The 26,215-nt window shown below is 43.7% G+C and overlaps 2 protein-coding genes across 3 annotated transcripts; one reads left to right on the top strand and one right to left on the bottom strand.

Moving 5' to 3' along the window:
• Window positions 1–974: 974 nt before the first annotated feature.
• On the bottom strand, window positions 975–4,171 carry anapc11 (APC11 anaphase promoting complex subunit 11 homolog (yeast)). The gene is made up of 2 exons (XM_084318830.1): window positions 3,780–4,171; window positions 975–1,361 (listed from the first exon to the last, which is right to left on the bottom strand). Exons 1-2 carry the CDS (start codon window positions 3,886–3,888, stop codon window positions 1,216–1,218), a joined length of 255 nt encoding a protein of 84 aa, XP_084174956.1. The 5' UTR covers window positions 3,889–4,171; the 3' UTR covers window positions 975–1,215.
• A 6,384-nt stretch (window positions 4,172–10,555) lies between these two features.
• LOC311232665 (THO complex subunit 4-like) lies at window positions 10,556–25,945 on the top strand. 2 transcript variants are annotated; one of them, XM_084319531.1, is made up of 6 exons: window positions 10,556–10,859; window positions 13,793–13,975; window positions 20,358–20,505; window positions 20,602–20,668; window positions 20,802–20,985; window positions 25,471–25,945. In XM_084319531.1, exons 1-6 carry the CDS (start codon window positions 10,641–10,643, stop codon window positions 25,483–25,485), a joined length of 816 nt encoding a protein of 271 aa, XP_084175657.1. In that variant the 5' UTR covers window positions 10,556–10,640; the 3' UTR covers window positions 25,486–25,945. The 2 variants fall into 2 exon arrangements, with proteins under 2 accessions (XP_084175657.1, XP_084175656.1); XM_084319530.1 differs by having other exon boundaries at window positions 20,799–20,985; window positions 25,471–25,943.
• The last annotated feature ends 270 nt before the right edge of the window (window positions 25,946–26,215 follow it).

Genomic DNA, 26,215 nt, shown 5'->3' with positions numbered 1-26,215 from the left:
TGGGAGAATTCAGTACTGTATCTACAGAACCTTCTGTTTAATCATCTTCCCTTTATTCATTTCCTTAGATTCTTTGTACACATCTCAAGAAGGTACTGAACGGGATCAGTGGCAGTTTTTAATGTTTGGTCATTATTAGCATGGTGTTATTCACTGTCAAAGATGCAAAGAAAAATCATAATTCATATTCTCCTGTTTCATCACAATTGAAGCAAGCCTAGTAATAGACACAATATTTCTGACACTGAATACATTCCCTGAGGTCCATAGATACCAAGAATATGCAAATGGAGCAATATTCCATTTACCTAGGTATATATTTTAGGCGGATTTTCAGAAAATATTCCACGGGTGGAAGAGGTTAAAAAACTCTTGAACACACACACACACTGCATGCACTTTTCATATTTTATTTTTTGTACTACTACTTATTGTTATTGGACACATACACACCCTGCACTGCACTGTATCATGCACATACACTACACGCAAGACACTTTCGGTAAATAATTGACAATTTTATCTTACCTCATTTTATATTTTATTTGATGTTACTACTACTATCTATTGTTACCATTCTTGTATTGATTGATGTTTCTAATTGTGCACTGTTGAGTGAGCTTGAAACAAGAATTTCATTACCTGCAATGCCCTCTGTATTGTGTATTTGACAAATAAAGAACTTGAACTTGGATATGGAGCATAAAGAACAGCATCAATTGTATTGAGAACTAGAGACTCTGCCCTTCGACAACATCATTGATGACTAGTTATGGATTATACCATGGTATTATTTAAGCACATGTGAAGACTCTTACCATGGCAGTACCATAGTAAATTATTAATGGGGCCTGTACCATCTTAAAAACTGAAATTACCATCATACTACAATGATAACGTTTTGTAAGGGAACTCATTTGATTCATATTTCCACATGGAAGCTCCTGGACCAATCAGCAGTGAGATACCACATGTAGACATTCCGGATTTATTATATACATCACTAATTGCTTCTGTCCAGTCCACAGAATACAATAACCTCAAACAAACTCAACAAATGTTAGAACAGTTGGGAGGGATACAAAAACACAGAAATGTGGCTATGTACAAAGTGATACAAAAAAACATGTCTGGCTACTATAGGTATTCCAATTTTGGCATACGTGATACGTCAGTCAGTCGTTGTAAGGCACCAACAGGGCTGCGTTGATATGTTCATTCTTTGAACTTCCACTCTTGTCGGCACATAGGGCATTGCTGCTGGACCTGCTGTGAGTTCAGCCATTTCAGGATACAGTGCATGTGGAAACAGTGGGAGCACTGGCCCCAGACCAGTGGACAGTCATCTCCTGGAACCTTACCTGCAATTCAAAGTTTAAAGTGGAAATGAAGCAGTGCGATAAATACATATTCATAGCATCACATTAGTATTTAGATAAGCCACAGAAGAAGTCACGTTATAAAAATAAGCAGTTTCTAAGAAAAAACGATTTGTTGTGTACATTTCTGAAGCATTTAGCATTATGGGCGCGGCCATTTTGTTGCTGACGTCATGCTGGGGGTTGGGTGTATACACTCTGGTTAGCTGCCTATATTGAATGGGTCAGTCAGCAAATAAAATGTTGCCTACAAAACAACGGGACCGCGGTGGTTCTGTTTGTATTGCTCCTGGCTGTTCAAACTAATTTTACCATGTGAGAGAGAGGAAAGTTGGTTAATTTCCACAAACTACCAGTGAAAAAAAACAGTGTTGTTTACATGTTGGCTCGGGCTGGCTGCACTCAGGCGGCGCGACCAGCCTGTTGGACAGGGAAGGAGGATCTGCAGCGAACACTTCATTGCCTCGGATTATGTTGTTGGGGTGGGATGTTTGTCCAGAAGACCACTAATCAGCTGAAGCCGGACGCGGTTCCCTCGGTCTTCGACAGACAGACCGGCGTTAGCTCTCGGGAGCGATCGCTAGCTAGTTGGCACCAGCCGGGGCCCGGCGTTAGCTCTCGCTAGCTAGCGTTAGCAACCGGAGCGTCGCGGAGCATTCAGCCTGCTGGCTACACAGCTTGTGTAGCCAGCTTGTGTAGCCAGCAGGCTGAATGCTCCGCGACGCTGGTTGAAGTGGGTCTAGGTAGCCAGCAGGCTGAATGCTCCGCGACGCTGGTTGAAGTGGGTCTAGGTAGCCAGCAGGCTGAATGCTCCGCGACGCTCCGGTTGCTAACGCTAGCTAGCGAGAGCTAACGCCGGGCCCCGGCTGGTGCCAACTAGCTAGCGATCGCTCCCGAGAGCTAACGCCGGTCTGTCTGTCGAAGACCGAGGGAACCGCGTCCGGCTTCAGCTGATTAGTGGTCTTCTGGACAAACATCCCACCCCAACAACATAATCCGAGGCAATGAAGTGTTCGCTGCAGATCCTCCTTCCCTGTCCAACAGGCTGGTCGCGCCGCCTGAGTGCAGCCAGCCCGAGCCAACATGTAAACAACACTGTTTTTTTCACTGGTAGTTTGTGGAAATTAACCAACTTTCCTCTCTCTCACATGGTAAAATTAGTTTGAACAGCCAGGAGCAATACAAACAGAACCACCGCGGTCCCGTTGTTTTGTAGGCAACATTTTATTTGCTGACTGACCCATTCAATATAGGCAGCTAACCAGAGTGTATACACCCAACCCCCAGCATGACGTCAGCAACAAAATGGCGGCGCCCATGTTGAAAACAGGGATATTATATTATATTTTTCAGACAAATAAGATAGATTTCACATTTGATTATAGAACCCTGTCTTACACAAGGTACACAACAAACAAACTAGGATCACATTGCTCACTGCTTCATCTCCACTTTAATATTGTAAGACAATTTCAAATATGCAGTAATTTCACAGTAGATCAATGCAGGCATTTCAAAAAGGTTACTTTGAGACAATATGTATGGATGCGTCTGTGCCAATGATGTAGCAGGGAGGACGGAAGCAGTCATCATTAGCTACTTTGTTGTAGTCAGTAATATGTATCCTAAAGAAGTGGTTCTGAAAGAGGGGTCCGCGGACCCCCGTGGTCCTTGATGGCGTTCCAGGGGGTCCCCAGGAAAATGGGGAATAGTTTAATTTCACTAATATTTTAATGAAGGAATTATCTTTATTGTCATTATACTTTCAGGTACAACGAACTTTTGCATGGCTTCTCTCAATGAAAACATGCAATAAAAAACAGTACCAGAGAAGCAGCAGCAGCTAAAAAAAAACTGTTCGATAAATAAGAGCAGTACAAATAAATAAAAAGGGACATAAACCCAAGGTGCTCCATAAGCTGGGGCTCTGTGTCGACACAGCTTGCATGCGTGTACAGACATAGGCACAGATATATTTACACAGTAAACGGGTAGCAAGGTGTGACAGAATAAAACAAATAAAATAAAAAATACAAGTGCAAATATGCCTACCGCCATAGGTAGTGTCTGTGGGGGTTGAGATGGTGTGTGTAGTTGTGTACAGTCCTCTGTGTGTTCGTGACACAGACTGTTAGTACAACGAGAGAACGTATAGGTTTCACCCTCCCCACCCAATGTACAGAGTTATAGAATTCTGGACTAAATCATAAAAGCAAATATCTTCTCGGATGGGGTACCACTACCTGGGACATCACATCGGGGTCAATGTGGGGGTCCTTTGCGTGAAAAGGTTTGAGAACCACTGACCTAAAGACCCGTTGTATATAACGTTATCCAACACACCAAGCTGAAAAGGCCTACGGGATCCATGGGACCATGGCTAGTTCGCTTGTTACTCACAGTCAGGACAGCAGCCATTGAACGGCATCCTGCAGATCCCACAGCTCTCATCGTTGGCCACCCACAACCAGGACGCTACACCGTTCCACTGCTTGATCTTCACCTTCATCCCCTCGCAAAGAACAGATCAGACCCCAGAAGCTGCTTGTTGACACACAACAGCAGCTAGCGGTAAGCTAGGGTTAGTAGTAACGTTGAACCTGCTGATTTACCAGCTTCTGCCCACGTGAATTTAACGTTAGTGATCTTACATCCAACGTTAGCCTTCAAACATGGCCTCAATCGTCCAGCTTGAGTTTCACAATGTCGTTTTATGTATATAGTTATATGGTAGTAAAAACAAACTAAAAACCCTTAGAGCTCTGATCAGTTTCAAACGCCAACTCTTCTTCTTCTTCTTCTTCTTCTTTTTGGTGTTTTACGGCGGACGGCCACCATAAATGGGGCATTTACCGCCACCTACCGACCCGGAAATCGGGCCAGTCTTCCATTCTCCCCTCTTCTTTCTTCTTCAATGGTTTAACAAAAACAAAAACAAAACCCATCCCTAACATCGCCACCATATCCAAACCTAATCTATGAGTCCCTCACTCTAACCACTATTCTACCTAACTACCTAACCTACAACCACCTTCCTACAACCACACTGTTCACTATCCCTATCAACCTCCATCTACATTATACTACATATCCCACTCTCTGACTCACGTAAATTTCAACTTTCTATCTACCTTCCAACTCTAACACTTTCCCTCAAACCCTATCATAAACCCCCACTTCTCTCAAAAACCCCAACACCACCCTCGCCTTATCTCCCCCTCCCCCACTCAGTATTTCCGATATCCCTAGCTCCCTAACCCCCATCTCCCTCAATTTTCCCTTCATCTCTCTCCTCTGCACTGTATAAGCCCTACACTCCAACAGTACATGCCCCACTGATTCCTCCTCCTCCTCACACCCCTCACAGAGCCCACTCTGATGCTTCCCCACCAGCTTCAGGTTTTTATTAAACCCACAGTGCCCCAGCCTCAACCTCATCCACACTACTTCCTCCCTCCTATCTCTCAAACTACCCCCCTCCCGACCCCTAACAATGCGCTGGACCTGATAGAAATGACGCCCTTTTACCCCCCCCTCCCACCTCTCCTGCCACATCTGAACTGCCCTCTCCCAAATCATCCCCTTCGCCTCAGCCTTACTGACCCTAACCTGCATATCCACCGCCCCCTTCCTCAAGGCCCCCTTAGCCAACTTGTCCGCCTCCTCATTTCCCCTCACTCCTACATGCGCCGGGACCCACAAAAATCTCACCTCTTTCCCTTGTCTCACACACCTAGTCATACTCATCAACACCTCAAACAGCATATCCTGCCGGCTGCTGGATCTAAAAGACCTCAAGCTAGCCAACACTGATGCTGAATCACTGCAAACCACCACCTTCCCCACCCGAGCCTGCTCCACCCACCTCAGTGCCACCAGCACAGCCACCATCTCAACTGTGTACACACCCAGACCGTTCGTAGTCCTCCGGCTTACCGCCACTCCCCTCCCTGGGACCACCACTCCAAACCCTGACACCCCAGACTCCGGATCCTTCGACCCGTCTGTATACACAGCTGTAAAGTCCCCATACGAATCACGCAACAGTCCCTCACAAGCCCTAACCACCTCCACCCTTTCCCCTGACCTCTTCACTTCCATCATCCTCCAATCCACCTCAGGCCACTCTAACAACCACGGAGCCACGGCTGGATATACCACCGAGGGGCTTATATTAAGACCCCCCACTCCAAACTCCACCGCCACTCCCTGCCCTACCCGGCCAAAATTCTCCTTCTTACCCTTCCCATTCTCCCAGCAATCCCTCAGAACCCCCTTAGTCGGGTGAGAGTCCCCATGTCCCCGCAGATTCACCCAATAATTCGCCGTTAACTGTCTACGCCTAATCTCCAAGGGCATCTCCCCCATCGCCACCTGAAGAGCCGGAACTGAAGTGGTCTTAAAAGCCCCACTACAGATCCTCAATGCCCGCGCCTGAAGCCCATCCAACTTCCTCAAATGCACCTGTGCCGCTGACCCATACGCTATACACCCATAATCTATCATTGCCCTAACTAACCCTACATATACTGACCTCAACGCCTCACTACTACTTCCCCAGTCCCTACCAGCCAAACACTTCATTACATTCAACACCTTATTCCCCCTTTCCCCTATCCTCCTAACATGGCCCTCCCACGTAAGATGAGAGTCAAAAACCACCCCTAGGTACTTAAATGTTGCTACCCTCTCTAGCTCCTGACCATATAACCTAAGCTTTATCCCTTCCTGCACCCTCTTCCTAGTAAAAACCATAAACTTCGTCTTTTCCACTGAAAACCTACACCCCCAATCTAACCCCCACTGCTCTACACTATCTATTGCTTCCTGAACCTTGCGTACCCCATACTCTACACTCCTCCCCCTCTTCCATAAAGCGCCATCATCCGCAAACAAAGACCTTCCAATCCCCCCCCCTACCCCCCCAAATACATCATTTATCATAACTACGTAGAGGAGTGGGCTAATCACACTCCCCTGCGGGGTTCCATTGCTAACCTGGACCTGACTTGACAGCACCCCCCCCACTTTAACCTGAATCTTCCTACCCGACAAAAAACTCCTCACCCAATTAAAAACCCTCCCTCCTATCCCCAAAGAATGCAGTTTAATTAATAAGCCCTCCCTCCACATCATATCATATGCTTTCTCTATGTCAAAAAATACACCTACCACTGCCTCCCTATTACACTGAGCCCTCCTAACCTCATCTTCCATCCTCAGCACAGCATCCATAGTATTTCTCCCTCTCCTAAACCCACTCTGATATCCCTCCAACACCCCTCTCCTCTCAAGCACATGCGTCAGCCTATCCGCCACCATCCTCTCCATTACCTTGCAAATATTAGATGTTAATGCTATAGGCCTATAACTTGTTGGCTGCGTCGGGTCCTTCCCTGGCTTTCTAATTGGCACCACCACAGCTTCCTTCCAAGCCCCCGGCAACTCCCCCTCCTCCCATACCCTATTATACATACTCAACAACTCCCTCATAGCTCCCCACCCCAAATTCTGCAACATTCTATAACATACTCTATCCTTACCTGGAGTGGTAGGCTTAGCCCTTTTTATAGCCCTCACCACCTCCCCCAAGGAGAACGGCTCGTCTAACTCACCATTCCCCCCCTCCTTCCTACCCACCACCCCCGGGTGAAGACTCAACGTTCCCTCCCGCCTCCTTATCCCCTCTTCCGACAGATTTTCAAGCCCATGCACTCTAGCAAATGTCCTAACTAGCAACTCCGCCTTCTCCCCATCCAACACTGCAAACTCTTCCCCACTAACTAAAACCGGGAGCCCCCACTCTCTCCTATCACCTCCCATCTTCCTAATCATCCCCCACACTTCCCCCAACGGAGTCATCCGCCCTATCCTGCTACAGAATCCCCTCCACGCTGCCCTCTTTGCCACCTTCACCGTCCTCCTCACTATCGCCTGAGCTCTCCTATACTCATTTACATACTCCTCAGTAAGATTCCTCTTTAATACTTTGAACGCCCTATTCCTTTCCCTCACCGCCCTCTGACACTCCTCTGACCACCACGGGACCAACTTCCTCTCCCTCACTCCCCTGCTCTGGGGAATAGCTTCCTCCGCTGCCCCTATAACCACCGCAGTGATCCTTTCATTAATTGCATCAACTCCCCCCCTCAGATCAGCACACGCCATCTTCTCTTCACTACTTTTCTGAAAAATATCCCAATCTGCCTTTCCCATCACCCATCGCGGATTCCCACGTCCTGTAGCCCTCCCCACCCTCCCTCCCACCACGCACCTCACAGGGTAGTGGTCACTGCCCACTGTTGAATCTGACAGTACCTCCCACTCACACCTCCCCGTCATATGGGCCGACACCAACGTCAGGTCCAGCACTGACTCATTACCTGCCACCACATTCACCCTGGTTCCCCTCCCATCATTAACACACACCAATCCCCTTTCATCCATCAACTCTTCAACCGCTTCTCCATTTGCGTCCGTATGGGACCCCCCCCATAACGTACTATGGGCATTAAAATCCCCGCACCAAATCTCCCTCCTACTGTGCTGCCCCCCGACCCCCACTAGGACCCCAGCCTCAAGCCTCTTACACGGATTATAAAAATTTACCACCACTACTCTCTCTCTCTTTTCCCACACCTCCACAACAATATACTCCAGCTCCTCCCCCACTTTCACAACCCTAAATGGAACACCTTGCCTAACGAACGTAGCACACCCCCCACCCCTACCACTACCCTCCCTATCTCTCCGCACCCCCGAATACCCACACAGCACAAAATCCAAACATGTCTTCAACCAGGTCTCCTGTATACAAATGACATCTGGCTTACCTTCCATCTCCCTCAAAAAATGTTTAAACTCCTGCCCATTGGCCAGCAAACTTCGCGCGTTCCATTGTAGCAAAACAACCATTCATCCCTTACACATTCTGAGATTCCCCCCCATAAAGCACCCTATGCACCTCCTCCCACCTCAGCCCCTCTACTCCCAAATGGCTCACTGCTGCGTTCACTACCACCTGGACCTTTGCAGTCCTAGATGTAACCCCAAAAGCCCTGTTAATCACCTCAGCTATAAAAAACACAAGCGCCTTCTTCTCCACTAATACCCTACCAACCAACTGCCTATCCACCTCTCCGACCACTACCTCCCTCGCCTCCCGCCCTCTGGCCTCTCCACCTTGTCCCCCCTCTGCCCTCACTGCCTGAGCATATGAGAGCCGACCTTCCACTCTCACCTTCTGGACATTAGTCTCCCTCCTCATGACCTCACACTCCCCAGAAGCCACATTATGCTCCCCACCACAGCTACAACACCTAGGCTTCACCTCCCTGCAATCCCCATACTCATGGTCCCCCCCACACCTCGCACACCTCCTACTTTCCCTACATCCCCGGGCCATATGGCCAAACCGCTGGCAATTAAAGCACCTCATCGCCCTCGGCACATAAGCCCTCACCGAGTAGCTCACATACCCCAAATTCACTCTTCCAGGCAGCCCCTCCCCCTCAAACTCCAGTAATACTGCCTCACTAGGCTCCTTCTTCCCATCTCTAGTCATTTGCAACCTCCTTACTCTAACTAGCGTACCTCCCTTAAGGTTCTCCTTTAATTCTTCCTCACTCAAGCCCTTCGGCACCCCGGCTATCACCCCCTTACTGCCTGCCCCTCTCCGCTCCCCCACCCTACCCACCTCCTCCACTGCACAATTCACTACCATCTTCAACTTTTTAGCCTTCTCAGCCTGCCCCTCACTTTTACACGAAACCAGCAGGTTCCCATCAGGAAGGACCCTCGCATACCCTATACTCCCCAACTGCTCTTTTAGATTATCAGACAGCACCATCGGATTCAAATCTCTCATCATTTTCTGCTCTGCATCCCCAAACCGAACTACCACCACAATTTTCCTCTCACTCCTCCCTTCACCTTCCCCCACTCTCCCTGCACTATTATTATTATTATTATTATTATTATTATTATTATCTTCACTCTCGCTCTCCTGTACCCTAGCTCTTTTCAACCCAGCCCCTTCCTCCTCCACTAATCGGCTCGGATCATTCCTCTTCTTACTTACTCGATTTCCCCCCCCTGGCTCTATCTGCATCTCATCCCCCCATCCAACCTCACTACCTGATCCTCTCCTCCCTATACCTGCCCTATTCTGGGCAAACTCTCTGTTCATACTATTTCTCGACGGAGCCGAATTCGACTCACATCCCGCACCACGGTTCGGAGGATCTCCGCGACCTGGTATCGACATTCACCTAATTCCACTCTCAACTGGACACCTAACACAGATCAACTTAACCAAAAGAAAAGAAAAGAAAAGAAAACCCCCCAGCTCTAATACTGCAAACTTTATCCTCAATTTACACTCTAGTGCTCCTGTGTAACTCAAACTTGCCGAACCCGCGAATCTCAGATTTCCCGGGGAAATTTCCAAACCCGCTCCTCTCTCTCAGTCACTGACAGCTGTCAGACTCTCCTTCCCGCTCTAGAAACATGTTGGCTCATTACCGCCACCCTTGTACCTGCAGGTCGGAGGGTTGAATGACACACACCGGTATTGCATGCTACACAGTTGCTCAATGACTGATTGATTGATTGATTGATTGATTGAAAACTTTATTAACAGATTGCAGAATGGGTACAATACAGTACAGCTCAATACACACAATTGTCAAGGGGATGCAGACCAGAGAAAAACTTTCGTCTTGTTTACATCAGGGTCCCCCATTTTCAATTCATCATAAATATGACATACACGACATACAGATAGACAGTACTGCTACATCTATACTATGCTGCCATCTTGTGTAGGTGCAAAACATGCTACTCAAACATGCACATGTTTTGCCGACATTACCTTTGTATGTAACGTTAGATATAATCAGAAACATAGGCATTTAAGTACATTTGCTAAAGTTACATTATAATGGGCCTCAGGGCCTGGTCGCATAAAGTTTTCATTCATTCATTCAATAATTAATTCATTAATTAAGTCAGCGAAAGACTTTCGTCTTGTTTACATCAGGGTCCCCCATTTATAAAATGTAATAGTTAGTATCGGCATGGCAGCAGCCAGCAGGTAGGTGGCAGCAGAGAGCAGATTGCATTTAATAACGGAAGTTGTCATCGCAACGTGATAGTGTCGTCGTTTCCGTCGCTAGTAACCACACACACAGCGGGCACCGGCTGCACGCACTACTACCGCCGTTCTAACACAAAGAAAGCAACAACTAGCTAAGTGCCAACATGTCTGACAAAATGAGCATGTCTTTGGATGACATTATTAAGTTAAATAAGAAAGGAGGAGGAGGTGGCGGCGGGAGTCGCGGTGGTCGCGCCGGCCGCGGCAGAGGACCACCGTCGGGACAGAGAGGCGGGTTTGACCGGGGCGCCGGGGGCTCGGGCCCCGCGCGGAGCCGACAGAACATCTCCCGCGACAGAAACAGACCCACGCCATACAGCAGGGTATGAACGACAAGGAGCACATGGAGGGGAAATGGCAACAAAAATAATCAATTGATGTCACATAATTCACTTATCTTCTCGTTTCATACCGTCCTATGCGAGCTCAGAGGTTTGCTGCATGAAAGACGAGTCGATCTGTGGGCAAAGTTATGTAACGTTACACTTAAGTTAACGTTGTCTCCGGTCAAAATTATCGTTACCCCCAGCAGCAATGTCTGTGGCTTTATGGCTACGTTATGTGGCTTTATTTTGAGGACATTTTCTCCACGGTAAAAGTGATCCTGCCTCGTGGATCGACACCTGAAGATCAGTTGTTAGCTCCACCGCTAGCTGCCTAGCAGGCCGCGGCCGTACAACCATATCTGCCTGTAACTGGATGTCTAGCCCTCAAACAAGTTTTAATCTCATCGGCGTTGTACAACACGGCGATGCAACTTTTTTCTGGCCTTTTTTTCTTCAGAAATTAGTTATTAAAAAAAATCTCTGAAATGGGACTGATTACGCAACTCGCAACAAAATGGCGAACCTTGTGTGCTGAGCCATTATTGCAGTGTCTTTCCTAAAAAAAAAAAAAAAAAGGAGAGAGAAAGTACGGACTCGGAACCATTGCAACTACCACAAGTTACAACTCTATGAACGTTCTCTATGATCGCTCAGTGGAGCAGGACTGATGCACGGAAGGCAACTCTTCCCCTCTCGGATCATGGACTCTCGCGGAGAAGCTGAGAGGTGCTGCCCCATCAAGTCCGTTGTGTTCAGGGATAATGCTGCTGCCTTCACGTGGACCTGAGTCTCCCACTCCGTGAGTCTCGACGTGGGGAGTTCAAGTGGTGGAATAACACGCCAACATGATTGGAAATGCGCTCCAGAGTCTGACCAGAAGATATGTTCGGTGGTTCCCAGCTGAGATCGATCTGGCTGCTTGCTTTGTTCGCTTCATATCATAGCTGGTCAAATTAACATGGAAATCGACTTTTTTTCTTACTAATTCGGAAGCATTTTATGTTTTACCCAAACATAAAATATGAGCCACTTATTTGTCAAACACCTACCCCGAAGCTAACTTTAAACGGGGCGTCTTTATGTTTACTCGGCACTGCCATGATTCGAATGCACGTGGAGTGAGCATTTACCCATTTTACTTTCGAATCAAGATGTCAGCTCCCAGTAAACGGGACTCTGCCTTGAAAATGAAGTGAGTACTTGGGACCATTTCAACTTCGGGGTAAGTGTTTTAGGTGAATATGAAGTGCTTAAGTTAAAAAAATAAAAAATCACACGACATACCGCCACCTTGGAGACAAAGTTCATTTCAGTCCTATGTTAATTTCCCCGGCTGTGATATGAAGCGGGCAAAGTGCAGAAACAGGCAGCAAGCAGCAACCCGCCTGCGGGCCAGCTAGCCTAGCTTAGCACAACTTAACTGAAGCAGCTGGCCGAGACGTTAGCCAACGAACACACCTGGAGTTTTAGCCAGGCTTGCCACTATGCATCCCCATCCAGTCCCTGTGCTAAGCTAGGATGGCTCTACTGAACGCGCTAAGCTAGGATGGCTCTACTGAACGCGCTAAGCTAGGATGGCTCTACTGAACGCAGAGGGGAATTGGTATTTATCTTGTGTCACTGCCTGGAGAAGACGGTACGCGAATACTGAAGCTACAAGGGCTAACGATTTGACGAACTAAATGCAGCTTCATAAAAAGGCGGAGGAAAAGGGAAACATTTTATTGATTTATCAAGAAATGGTAAATTTACAATAATTCCATGGCAAAACAAACTTTCATGGGATCTGTCATTTTTAAACGTCAGCACCACGTCACAACTCGAACTTTGAGCCTTTTTTTTGTTTACAAATTTACAAAGTTGTACATTTACATTTACATTTTTGTAAATGCCAGAACAGTGGTATTTCATATGGACTCTTCTGTGAACATGGTAAACTTGACCCCATTTGAAGGCGGCATCAATATGGCTGCCATAATGACGTCACAGTACTCTTAATCTACCCCGCAATGCAAAGCATCCTCATTTGAGTCTTGTTTCAAATATTTTTTGCTAATGTCGGCTACCAAATGTTGCCGCTAAACAAGCTGTTGTTAATCCAAGACCATCTTTGATTTAACACTTAATTAGTGTTGGCTGTAACATTTGGTAGCTGTCATAGCAACTATTCGGTAGCAAGTATTAATATGCTGAGGTTTTTCTAACAGCCAAAATGTATGCTAGATGCTTTGCCTTTTTATGGGATAGACTGGCTGTGTTGGATGACTTAAAAAAAATGGAGCAGCCATTCTAATACAGTCCCCCACTAGCTGCTTCATATTGACCCAGTTGTATTGTCAACATGTCCGCTGTGTAAAATGTCTATTACAAAGACTGCATGACGCAGACATCTTTTCAAAGAATCGTAAGCACTTTTTTTTTTGTCAATTCTCATTTTCATTGAAACATGTATCTTAAATCCTGTCATTTTTTCATGCATTGCAAGGATTTCATTCCTTTTCCAACCACAGTGGTGTATAAGGCCTAACAAAAATAATAGTTGGTTTCAGGTTGGTTGTCAGTTTGGCCATGGGTAGGTAGGGAATTTATTTTATTTTATTTTTTTATTTTATTCTTTCCCACGGCGACTATGGATAGGGAATTTCTTTATTTAATTAAAATGTTCACAACAACATGGATGCATGTACTCTGCCAGCATGTTTAATATCCATAATACTAAATGTTTGACTAAGATTTTTTTTTTTTTTTTTTTATATTAATATATAATTTTTTTTTAAAACTCATAAAATATATTGGGTCGCACCTAAATCGGCAGGGTCGGTCGGCAACCTGAAACCAACCATTATTTTTGTTAGGCCTAATATACTATTCTATTTTTAGATTAGCAGAACCCAAACTCACCAGAGTCATTGTGTTTCTACTCTTTGCAGCCCAGAGAGTTACCAGACAAATGGCAACATGACATGTTTGAAGGAGGCTTTGGTGGGCGCACAGGAGGAGGCGGTGGAGGAGGAAGAGGAGTGGCGGCAGCATCGGGGGGCAAAGGTGGTGAAATAGGCTGCAAGCTCCTGGTTTCAAATCTCGACTTTGGTGTATCAGATGCAGATATCAAGGTAATTCATGAGCACCAATACACACGTTTATCCATTTGAGTGATTTTAGGCTGATTAATCTAGTATTTTTCTGGCATTTTGAGACTATCATCACTGGCCCGACTGCACCCATGTCGCAGATTTAACTAAAATGTATGTATAATTCAATAGATTCCGGTCTTTTTAATTGCTAATTTGTACAGTTGCATTAATTCAATTCTTTTGATTTATGCTTTTCAATTACAAAATTACATGGTGATGGAAAAAAACTAGCACTATTGAAAATGGTCCTTTCCACCGGACATTATACCAAAAAAGCACTAACTGAAAATAAATAATAAATTAGTCACTGTCTGATTGGATGGGTCGGACAAGTACCTGCCATCTGTGCCAGCTCTGGAAAGCAGCCTTGATTGGTCCTCCATTATCCAAGAGTGCTATCGCGACTACTTGTTCTGCGGTATGACTAGAGCTGTGAATCTTCACTGGCCTTACGATTCAGCGGTCTTCAATTATACGATGCATCTATTTAGCATATATATATATACACACAGTACATCTATATTACTGCACATGGCTACTTGTTCATAAATTAATACAAGTACCGGTAGTCTGATAAATTTACTTATTTAGAAAGTTCTTAAATCAGTGTCAAAATTAATTTCTTTACTGGTATTGCACGATACACGGATACTAGAAAAGTATCTCGGAGTCGGTACCCAGCTGTTAAACGGTTCAATACTCATTTTATTAGTATCGATACTTTTAGAATAGCCTGATGCTGTATTTTGAGTTGAGTGGATGGATAACCGGAGCACTAGCTTTGCATAGTGGCCGTGTCAGCTGAACACACTAAGAAGGGAAATGGTCACAGATATCGCAGAATTTCATATACAAAGTTTCTGAATGGACGTTTGGAGTGAAGTGAACCAAGTTGCATGCAGTGATGAACGGTCTTTCCCAGCGGAACACAAGTTACTTAACGCTACAGGCCTGTACACTGCGATGATATGATTGCGAATTGCCCCTTTAATTGGCCGTTGCGATTGGTAAATATTATCTGGGGGCGGGCTTGCGAGTAGTGCTTTCAAGCCTTGCATTCGCATTTCACTCCTAAATTATCCAAGGCGTGTGATGACGTCACTCACGCGAGCTGTCAGTGCGACACAATGTCGTGGTGCTATGAAAGAATCTGTCGGCAATGAATGAACTTACTGCGATCACCGATAGCCTGAGTGAAAAAAAAGATTTGCTTGTGGAGTGAATATAGGTCACGCTATATACTTGGTACTTGTAGTCTATCGTGCGATTAAAGACCATGTCCCTATCTGCGTAGTCTATACATCCAACACCAAATCCCATAATTCCTAGCAAAACGAAACTGAATGTGGCCTCTCTTCCTTTCAATATGGACTATTGCATCGCCAAAGAAGCACCTCATTTCAATACATTTAAGATACAAATTTTGCTCTGCAAGAACAACGGAGTGGATATCAGTCCATCTTATGACAACCACGTCCGATGTGGAGAGATGATAAGATGATGATGATGATTGACGTGATGATGTGGTGATTGATTGACGGGGACACGGACACTTCTAACGTTCAGGTTCAGCCATGCATTAGGTGAGTAGTAGTAGTAGCCCACTATTGGGACGTGAAATACTGTCTACTTAATTTATAAAATATCAACCTATCTATCTATCTATCTAATAATGAGACAATATGCAAATAAGATAATACTAATAATTGTCACGGTGTCCCCGTATATGAAATGAAAGTGGCTTGCAACTTTACTGGCTGTCACAAACTGTTTATTTCTCGTTTAGCATAGTATTACATTCCACTTCTATAAACAATCAAAGTCCTACCGTAAGAGCCTCATACGGGTCAATTAAACCTTTTTGATTAGTCTTTCCTTCGAGCTAAGTTGGACTGAACATTTCACTGTCAAAAGCGCAAATGTAAATAAGGTTGCGTCGCAACACGGTTTTCAAAATAAAGGTCACATATACAAATACCTCTCAATTCTTACTAAAAAAAGTCCCGGATATACATAAACATTAATTGGCATAGATCTCTATAAACGGCACACACTGAAACCAGTAACATCACAAATATGAAGCAGGTAATTACCCATACAAATGATAAACCTTTCATGGGGTTATTTACAATAATAATTCATTTGATTTCTAAAGCACTTTTCATTGTGAAACAAATGTATGCAGAGTTTCTTGTCCTCCTGATTAATGCAATGGTGTGTGTGTTGTGGTGATCTCATTCAAGGAGCACTACACAAGCGCGCGCACACACACACACACAGTTTGTTGTTTTTGTTCTATTAGTGATTTACACACTTTCTCGGTTGGTTCATTATAAAAGATACAAACCTGAAAACAAACGCACTTAAATGTTAAATAAAAGGACCACAGTAATGAGGCAGGAGGAACATATTTTTTTAATAATGGTAAAATTGTTATTTAAAAATTTGCCCTAAAAAATATTTTTTGCCCCTAAATGTCTCATTTAGGGGCAAGTGTGCCCCTAGTGAAAAAGCTTAGCGTACAGCCCTGCGCTACACGCGTCGTGCTATGCATGCTTAGCTTGCTAACGTTGGATAGCAGGAGCTGTCTGCCAACAAAGATGTTGTTTCAACAAATGTATTCACAAAATGGATTACCATCCAATTTTTTTTGAAGACTCCTGTGACCAGTAAGTAGGTACTACATACGTCTAACTTTTCCTAACCAATGTGACCGCAGCAATATGCGCAAATGTTCTACGTTATATGCGTAAATGTGCGCTGTGCCTAAAGTCAAGACTCGACAGTGCGAGCGTTTCACTCATTTGCGACAAATGGCAATCCAGATTAAAAAAAAAACATTTATAAACATCAACATTATTATAGTAGTATAATAATCAATTATATTCAGTCACTGCAGAATCGTCCGCATCGCGATGCATTTTAGAATCGAAATGTTCACATCCCTAATAATGACCATTACTTTGATGTGGGGGGGAAAGCAGCGTGCACCCGAAATGATCCAGGGTAAATTCGATTTCATGCCAGTTGATGATGGAGACGGGCGCACAGCACGGGATACGTGCAACATATTTTTCTGTGCGTGTAGCTTTCCTCAAAAACAAATTAATGGTCTTTATACTGTGGATCAAGTACAGTCACGATGCTATACATGGGTTCAGAGTCCAGAGCGCATCACGTTCACAGAACCACGTGGGTTGTTGTTTGAACCACGTCTGAGCGGCTGACTAGGAGGCTCGCTCATAGGAAATGAATGGCAGGCGGTTGGGGTTTGAGCACGTCAACGAAACAGCCACAGAGATGATCAAATTATTTGGAAATGGCATATTTATGTCTATACTTTTGCTATAAAAAAACAAACTCATTTGCTCAAATGTGTTCATTAATGGCTATTGTCGGTGCATGCCTAGTTTTTTTGTGGGGGTGGGGGACGTGATTCCTTTGCCAGCTAAGCAAGCTAGCTCATATTCACAAATGTGTCATTTGTTAGTATAGAATTGTATTTTATCTGATGCACAAAATATAATCAGTCCTGCTCTCATTAGGGCTGGGCGATAAAACGATAACGATAATTATTGCGATATATTAGATATATATAGAGGACAGATTTGTCTTTCTTGCCTGCAACTTAAAGTAATGGCTTTGCTTGTCCAAATGACAATACTGACCAAATTGAGATGTATTTTTCTCATCCATTTATTTAGTTTGCTTTCTCATAAAAAATAGTTTGAAACAGTCTGTACACAGTAGGCTATGTGTGCTAGCAGAGCTAGTCTCCAGTCACTGTGCACATGTGCGGTGGTTTGTCCACCAAAAGATAGAAAAGAAACTAGCAGAGCCAGAACTATTCCAACTCCCCTGGAGCCACAGTCAGCAGACAAGCCTGTTTACTGTCTCTTTCAAACCAGCTGCAGCCTGAGAACTGGAGTGTGAGGGGCTGTAACACTAAATGGCGGCAACGACAAAGAATTGCTGCAAAATAAACATACATCTCTTGTTAAAATTATATTTTTTTTATACTTGTTATCATATCACTTGATATGATAACATCATCATATCGTTGTCGTGATATCATTTTTGGCCATATCGCCCAGCCCTCTTAATTATCATTATTGAAAACCCCATATCCGTCGACCCTTAAGCCATTTCACCATTCAACTATGGTTGGGCGATATATCGAGTATACGATGTATTGCGGCTTGTTCTACATGAGATGTAGTAAATTACTACCGTACTTTTCGCACTATAAGCCGCACCTGACTATAAGCGCAGCAGCTAAATTGAATGATGTGTACATATATAAGCCGCACTGGACTATAAGCCGCAGGTGTTTTAATGTTTAATTACCATATGTAATTAGCATTGGGACACAATACTGTCGGACAAATAACAAGAATTAACTCATTTACAAGTTGTATTAAGTTTAGCAAATAAGGGAACAGATAAATAACATTTCAATGCAGTCAAAAAAGCAATATTTAGATTTTTACATTTTCGGGTTTGGTCACGTCGAGTCACATATAAGCCGCACCGTTATATAAGCCGCAGGGTCGAAAAATTGGGGGAAAAGCCGCGGCTTATAGTCCGAAAAGTACGGTATATCGTGAACATCGAGTATATGTCGTCGCGGCTGAGATGAGACTTGCTTTAGCGCAGAGCTTTCCTCATTTCATTATAGACACAGACCAGCGCGGACCTTCAATGACATGCATTTTAATTGACACAAGCAATGGGCTAACGTTAGCTTCTAACTAAGTTCCCATCAACCCTGGAAACGCTCAAAGCGACTCCACGACACCAGTTCCATTCGTGAGGAAAGGGGGTGGGTTATATTGACGAGGCTTGACAACAGAGGTTCAAAGATAACTTCATATTGATTGGTTATTCGTTTCTTTATATCGGGCATCCAGTTTCATCACTAATATCTTTGCGCATGCTCCCACGAGCACGCCCGTATTCCGATCCGTACAATAATATTCACAGGGGTATATATTGTCATTTGAAACAAGTTACCAATGCATTGTCCCGTGGGGTTATGCCCCCCCGCGGCGAAATTAATTAGTATCTCCCTCAGTCTCTCTCTATCTCTCTCTGTGCCAGTTGCAGACTGTCACTCAAAGTGCTTATGGGTGGAGCCAGGCCAATACAGCCTAAAATCCAAAGGGAGAAAAATGTGGTTTTTGAGTACTTTATTAGAAATATAAAACAACAATGAAAAAAAAGCTTACAGATGTGTTCAATAGACTCAGGAATTGTGTAAAGTTGCCCAAATAGTGCTAGGAATAGCAATGCATGTCCCCTTTAAGTCTGCTATAAGCCGGCGGCTACGTGGCGCAGTGGGCAAGGCGCTCGCAACGAAGCCTCCTGTTCGAGCCCAGCTCTCCACATTGCTTTCAGTTTAGCTGGTCGTCCACAGTAATACACATTGGCCGTATTACGGGGAGGGAAACTGAAGGGTGGGGATCAGGCGTTGTGGACAGCGACTCCTACAGGTCGGTTAGTGCGCCTGCGCAGTAGAATCAAGAAGCGACGGGGGCGGGGCCCCTCCAAAGCCCAGACCCCCGACGCTGAAAGATCGAGCCGCGCAGGTGAAAAGATGCGCCGGCTGTTACCTCGAGTATCGGAGGGGACTCATGCTATGTATGACTTAGTCCACATTGCAGCCGGCTTGTGGGAGGCAAGAAACAACGTTGGAAGACAGGGGAGGGTTGAATTGGACGATATGAAAATTGGGATGGGAGAAAAAGTGGATAAAAAAAAAAGTCTGCTATAAGCCATTATCCCTTTGTGTGTGATTATTTTCTCACAGTAGTGTGTGTATATATGTGTTTGGCTAAAGTGGATAGAAAACAGTACTGTGCAAAAGTCTTAGGCACCCAAGAGTTTTTATATAAATTGTCTTGGATGTAAATAAAAAATGTCAGTAGACTACTCTTAGTACATTTTCATTTAATTATTTTTTAAAGCATCTTCATGGTTTAATAATGCAAACATATGTTGCAGTTGCAGGGACTATTATAATAATCATATTGATGTGGCTATGCATCAAAGGGTTAAAGTCTGCCTCAGGGCAGCTCTGGCTGCAATTGTAGCTTACCACCACCGGTATGACTGTGTATGAACGAATAATGGACTCTGTGAAGCGCTCTGAGTCAGAGCAACAGTCAGTCAGAGAAGAGCGCTATATAAATCCAATCCATTATTATTATTAAATCAAGCATTTGTAAGTGCTTTAGAGGAAATGTAAAAATATCGCGATATGGCCAAAAGAAATTGCGATATCATTTAGAGGCCATATCGCCCAGCCCTACATTCAAGCAGTCTAAACTTTGTTACAATTCTCTGTCGTCCTGTCCTTTAGGAACTGTTTGTAGACTTTGGAACTTTAAAGAAAGCAGCTGTACACTATGATCGCTCCGGTCGCAGTCAGGGAACTGCTGATGTCCACTTTGAAAGGAGAGTTGATGCACTCAAAGCCATGAAGCAGTACAATAACGTCCCGCTCGATGGTAAGGGCTCTTTTTCTTTAGTAAACCTTTGCCTTGCCCTCAGGGGCATTTTGAGAACTCGAATTATTGTCATCTAAAGCATTTCCCCTGTCTTAGGTCGTGCCATGAAAATCCAGCAAGTGACTTCAGAGGTTGACACGCAGAGACGACAGACTTCCCAGAGGTGGGCGAGAGGTTCCCAGAATACAATAATCACACATAACCGGTTTTAAAACGAACCCATTAATCCTCACTGTTTCAAATGAGCTTGTTTTAAACCGATGTTTAAAGATTGCTTTTTATTCTGTTCTCAGCAGCAGCAGCACCAGCACTTCAACCAGAGGTTTCGATAGGGACAGAATCGGACGGCCCAACGTTGGACGGAGTGGGATAAAGCAGGGCGGTCGCGGTGGAGGTTTCAGAGGCCGGGGAAGGGGCGGAGGCAGACCCCAACTGTCTGCAGAGGAGTTGGATGCTCAATTGGATGCTTACAATGCCAAGGTGGGCAATTCGGGGGGGGGGGGGGGGGGGGGGGGTGTATAGCGTGTGTAGGTCATGTGACTGTTTCTCAATTGTTAGCACTTTGCCTATAAGGGATCTGGATCTGCTCAATGGGGTGTATCGATTCCTTTTATCGAATCCGAATCTGGTTAGAGGGTGCTGCAGTAGCAGAGCGTGTCAGGTTGCACGTTTTACTTGGATGAATAATTAAATCAGGCTATCAGTCTAGAATGTTCACTATAGTAGTGCGTCATTAACGGATTGTTGCATAAAGGTGCATTCTTTCAAATTAAAGGCCTAATTATTAGAGGCAATCGTACGCCGTTCCATCCACAATGACCTGCCCAGCCTCCTCCCCATGAAGAAGTCCAGTGGGAATTTGGTTCTAATGTTTTGATTTGAATTCCAAAAAATAATTATAATTACTAACTCGAAAATTATAGGATGAGTGTACCATTTTAAGCCCACCGAAATCTGTATTTATTACATGTCAACAAAAAACAAATGTATTTATTTCTATAAAGCAGATATTGCCAATGTGGAAGCCAAATTTTCTGAAAACAAAATAGTCCAGCAGAGTAATTTGATGCCAGGCATGAAATTCACAATACCGTGTACACTGAAGTGGATCAATAAAATGGAGACAGCCGTCTATTGATACACTTAAAGGTATAATGAGTAGAATCATCCAAAAAACCCAATGTATAGATTCATACAAACATAATCCCTCTCAATCATCACTTAAGACCATGTATAGATTCATACAAACATAATCACTCTCAATTATCACTTAAAACCATGTATAGATTCATACAAACATAATCCCTCTCAATCATCACTTAAAACCATGTATAGATTCATACAAACATTCATGCAAACATAATCCTGCTCAATCATCACTAGGTATGGGAATTGATAGGATTTTATCGATACGATTCCATTATCGATTCTGCTTATCTATTCGAATCTTTATCGATTCCCTTATCGATACCTGATTAATTTATAGTTTAAATAAATAAATTGGAAATGCAACAGAACTACATTTAGTCATTTAGCTGACGCTTTTATCCAAAGCGACTAACAAGTTCTGTACGACAAGCCATCAGGAAGGGCACAACTCTATCAGCTGAGCAACAATGTTCATCAAAGTGTTGAGTGCTACAGTGTAGGTTAGTTTATTAGGACAAGTGCATGACAGTACGGTTAGTTAGGGTTAGATATATATTTTTTTATTCAGATAATGGTTGAAGAAGTGCGTCTTTAGTCGACGGCGAAAGATTGGACGTGATTCGGCTGTCCTAACTGGGGTGGGTAGTTCATTCCACCATTGTGGGGCAAGGACTGAGAATAGTCGACTTCTCTTTGATGACCCTCCCGGAGCTCGGATAGGAGTAGGTCTGAGGCGGCCAGAAGATGCAGAGCGTAGGGGTCTAAGCTGGTTAGAATAACAACATGCAACTTGACATTTCTGATTGTCATTTATTGTTGAGCCCCCATGTCAGAAAAATACAAAAACTGTAAAAAATAAAACATTAACTATAGCCTACACTTAAATAAAATAATGTATTTGAGATTCTCTTAAAATGTATAAATTTTTTTATTCTTAAACTAATTTAATCTATTGAATAACAGGTCGTTATTCCTCTGACTTCTGTCTCTCTCTCACACACACACACCACACACCACACAGAGAGAGAGCTCCCTCCCCGGGCCCCTGTCCTATAAGGTATTGGCTTGTGTTGTTACACGGACACATTTGTATGTTGCGCCACTGTACTTCCTGGCTTACAGACTTGTAAACAAACACTCCGCCTCTCATTATATGTGAACTAAAGAGTACAAGGTTTACACAACAGCCCCCACCTGCTGTTTTATTGTATTTGTACCTGTACTGTCGGCTGTTTATCTCTGTGAGCTTGATTAAATAGCGTTAGCTCACGTTAGCTAGCGTTAGCTCCGTGGCTAATTTTAGCGCACCCTGATCTAAATCAATGACTAGGTTCTAAAGCATTCAAGTAGTTTTCACTGCACATAGAAGTAGCCAAACAGCGGGAGCATTTCGGGAGCATATTACCAAAACCCAGGCGATTTCGAGCCCTTACGGAATCAAATAGAGTCTGCCATGGCTACATGCTAACGCTAACATTATTGCGCAACTAGGAAAAACCTGGCAGCGATAAGGGAATCGAAAGTCACGGGAGCCACACGGTTCCAGGCATCGGCCAATTAGGAACCGGTTCCCAATGGGAACCGGTTTTCGATTCCCATCCCTAATCATCACTTAAAACCATGTATAGATTCATACAAACATAATCCCTCTCAATCACTTAAAACCATGTATAGATTATAGTATTAGTATAGTAGTTATATATTAGTATAGTAGTGTATAGGATATTCTTAAATGTAATCGTTAATTCACATCTTTTATATATTTGTGTATTCATTTTATATGGTGAATGTGTAAAAATGTAAGTGAACACATGAAATGGCACATTCTCTACATTTGGGTATAACACCGGTTCCTGACAGGCGAGCGAACTGGAGACAAAATCGCGTGCGACACTGTCCTGATATGACGCGGCGCTTGTCCGAGTGTGTGTTTACCTGGAAGCGCAGGGGAAAAGCAGCCTGCGATTCTCAACCAATAAAAAGTGTTTAGGGGTGGGACTCTGCCGCGTAATCACTCAACTAGAGACACAGCGAGCGAATATTTGAGGGATGAACGACATCGCTGCTCAGTTCGCTGTCGCTCGCGGCAGGTCAGGATAGTCTGATTGAAACGAATACATTTTAATCACTTTTTCTCGCTTGCGTCGCTCTATGTCAGGAAGGGGTGTAAGTCTTCGATTTAGAGCAAGGTAAATTATTTTGTCTAGCTCTCCTGAAAATTCGTATATCAAGACCTTTCACTACACTGGGCATGTTGTGCCTCAGTGTAGTACTTGAGTTGAGTTCTAACAACGCGTACCTGTGTATTAAACTGTCAATGGGGCAGATTAATTGAGTGCACAGGAAGTAACATTGGCCTACTGTAAACTACCGTGTGAAATAGGTGGAAGCTGGTGAAACCTTAAAACATTTCTGATTTGTTGAGCTTTTCAAATGAGTCCTATGCAAGTCAAAATCAGAAGAATCAACAGGCTGGCGATTATCAAAAGACATGCAATACTACAAAAACCCAGGGAATAATGTTATGAAGCAGAAAGAGACGGATGGTTCCATGGCTTTGTGTTTCAGACAAATTAACAAAATGCTACGCATGCTTTTTTATTGCCATTCTCTTAGTATTGATCAATACAGTTGATTGTTTGATGACGAGCATATCTCTGTAAACACCACAGTTAGTGGGCATTTGTGCTGTGGTGAAATGAGTGGTCAATTATAAGTCCGATCGTTGTGGGCAATAGTGTTTACTTGGCTCCATTGTCACGTCAGAAGATGCAACAATACTTTCTATCGGTGCTGCACATGGTGTTTGTTTTGGAAGCGGTGTCTGGGTCATAATTTTCAGTCTCTCCGTCTGTACTGTGGACATGGGTTTCAGTCAGTTTTACAAGTGTTGCTACTAATGAGCACAGTACAGTCATCATGCAGGCGCTCTGTATTTATGCATTAGCAAGCACTAACTCAAGGGTGATTGCTGCATGTATCCTTGTACGGATATCGTCTTGTAACGTTGGATAGATTTGTATCGTTGTGTTGAGAGATACGGTAATTGGAATGTGAAATGGGCAGATTGTGGCACGCCCGGCAGACCACTTGGAACCATGTAAAAGAGAAACACGGCTATGCGGATAATAATTTATTTGTTTAGCACCTTTCATACAAGAATTGCAGCTCAAAGTGCTTCACAACAAAAGATTGGCATAAAGTGCAGACATATCAGTTTTTCACATTTAGGATCCAACATCCCAATAGGCCACCATGTTTATGGTTTGATTCTATTGCAGTTTTTAAAATTGACTATAATAAAATGGAGTAAAAGAGGTTAACGACGGCGGATAGCCAGCTATCAAAATAACCACTATGCACATCCCTAGTTATGATGATGATATTTTCGGGTCAGTAACTATCCAAAGGAAAACTACAAATGCTATAATCTTTTAAGCCTTAAAAGGTCACTTTAAAATGTAACTTTCCTCAATACCAACATTCTTGTAACCCTTGTGATTAGCTTACCAGAATGGCTGATGAACGAGCATCTCTAATTCATTGATTGTAAATGAAAATTTCACAACAGAACTTTGTATCGGATAAGAGCAAGATTTACCAGCCTTTTTCTTTTTTCTTTTAGCATCAAAGTTGTGTACATGGGCTTACCCTGTAATGCTTACCTTGTATATTGTTCCTCCATTCTTTGGGCTATGCTGTTCATGTGCATCATTTCATTGAGCAGTAATTGACAATTCAACATCCTCTGCCTGTTTTGCCAGACTATTTAATATGCACAACTTTCTTGTGATATTTGTGTTCTATTTTTTTCAGATGGAAACCAGTTAAACGGACTCTCTGGGATCCTGCCTCAGTTCGACCCATGCTACATGTTTTTCGTCTGGATCTGAAGCTGTTTTTGTGGATTTGTCTCAGCAATGGACTCTTGTTTTACACTTATTTTTTTGAAGTCCTTTTATTGTATGGAGCTTACTTGCTTCTTTTTTTAATATTACGAATACTCTTTGTACTATAGTTTTATGGGAGGGGGAGGGGTTGGAAGGGGTATTTCTTTTTCCTTGGTCACATGCTTCTTTCTCAAAGCACAGACAATTGTATTAAACTTACAAAAACTACCCTGACTTTTTCTGTGTCATGGAATAACGAAAATCGTAACAATTGTGTGCATAGTTAACATTCCTGATGTCTGTTTGGTTGCTGTACAGTTGTCTCATGGAAATACAATACTGTGCATAACGGTTTGCGCTTGGAAGGATTTTGCACATGCCTAGCACAGTTGTATTAAACTAAGTGTAATCTGTGGCCTGAAATATGTAATTCTGTAATTTATTTTCCTGGATGGAATGTGCCAGAGCCATTTCTAGAATCTACCTGTATCGTGTCACTGTGTGGCCGGAACTTCCAGGCATGGAGGCCAAAGTGTAATACAGGTGGTGATTAATTGGCCAAAAATCGACTTTTCTCAAGCCTTCTTTTCTTGATTCTAATCACGACTGTTCCTTCATCCAAGGGAAGCAACAGTTGTGATTGGAGGATCAAGAATTGAGGGTCAATTGAC

Source organism: Notolepis coatsorum (assembly GCF_963971535.1).
Source record: "Notolepis coatsorum genome assembly, chromosome: 7".
NCBI classification, from domain to species: domain Eukaryota; kingdom Metazoa; phylum Chordata; class Actinopteri; order Aulopiformes; family Paralepididae; genus Notolepis; species Notolepis coatsorum.
Note: the sequence above shows the minus strand (reverse complement) of the source record. Positions and strands in the feature narration are given on the sequence as shown.

What these genes read in the sequence shown, in the direction of transcription:
- anapc11 (XM_084318830.1), bottom strand. Translation starts at nt 3,888, where the DNA reads ATGAAGGTGAAGATCAAGCAGTGGAACGGTGTAGCGTCCTGGTTGTGG. An exon ending in CAATGGCTGCTGTCCTGACT is followed by an intron (nt 1,362 to 3,779) that starts GTGAGTAACAAG and finishes TTTGAATTGCAG; the next exon opens with GTAAGGTTCCAGGAGATGAC.
- LOC311232665 (XM_084319530.1), top strand. Translation starts at nt 10,641, where the DNA reads ATGTCTGACAAAATGAGCATGTCTTTGGATGACATTATTAAGTTAAAT. An exon ending in CAATAACGTCCCGCTCGATG is followed by an intron (nt 20,506 to 20,601) that starts GTAAGGGCTCTT and finishes CCCCTGTCTTAG; the next exon opens with GTCGTGCCATGAAAATCCAG. An exon ending in AGACGACAGACTTCCCAGAG is followed by an intron (nt 20,669 to 20,798) that starts GTGGGCGAGAGG and finishes TTCTGTTCTCAG; the next exon opens with CAGCAGCAGCACCAGCACTT.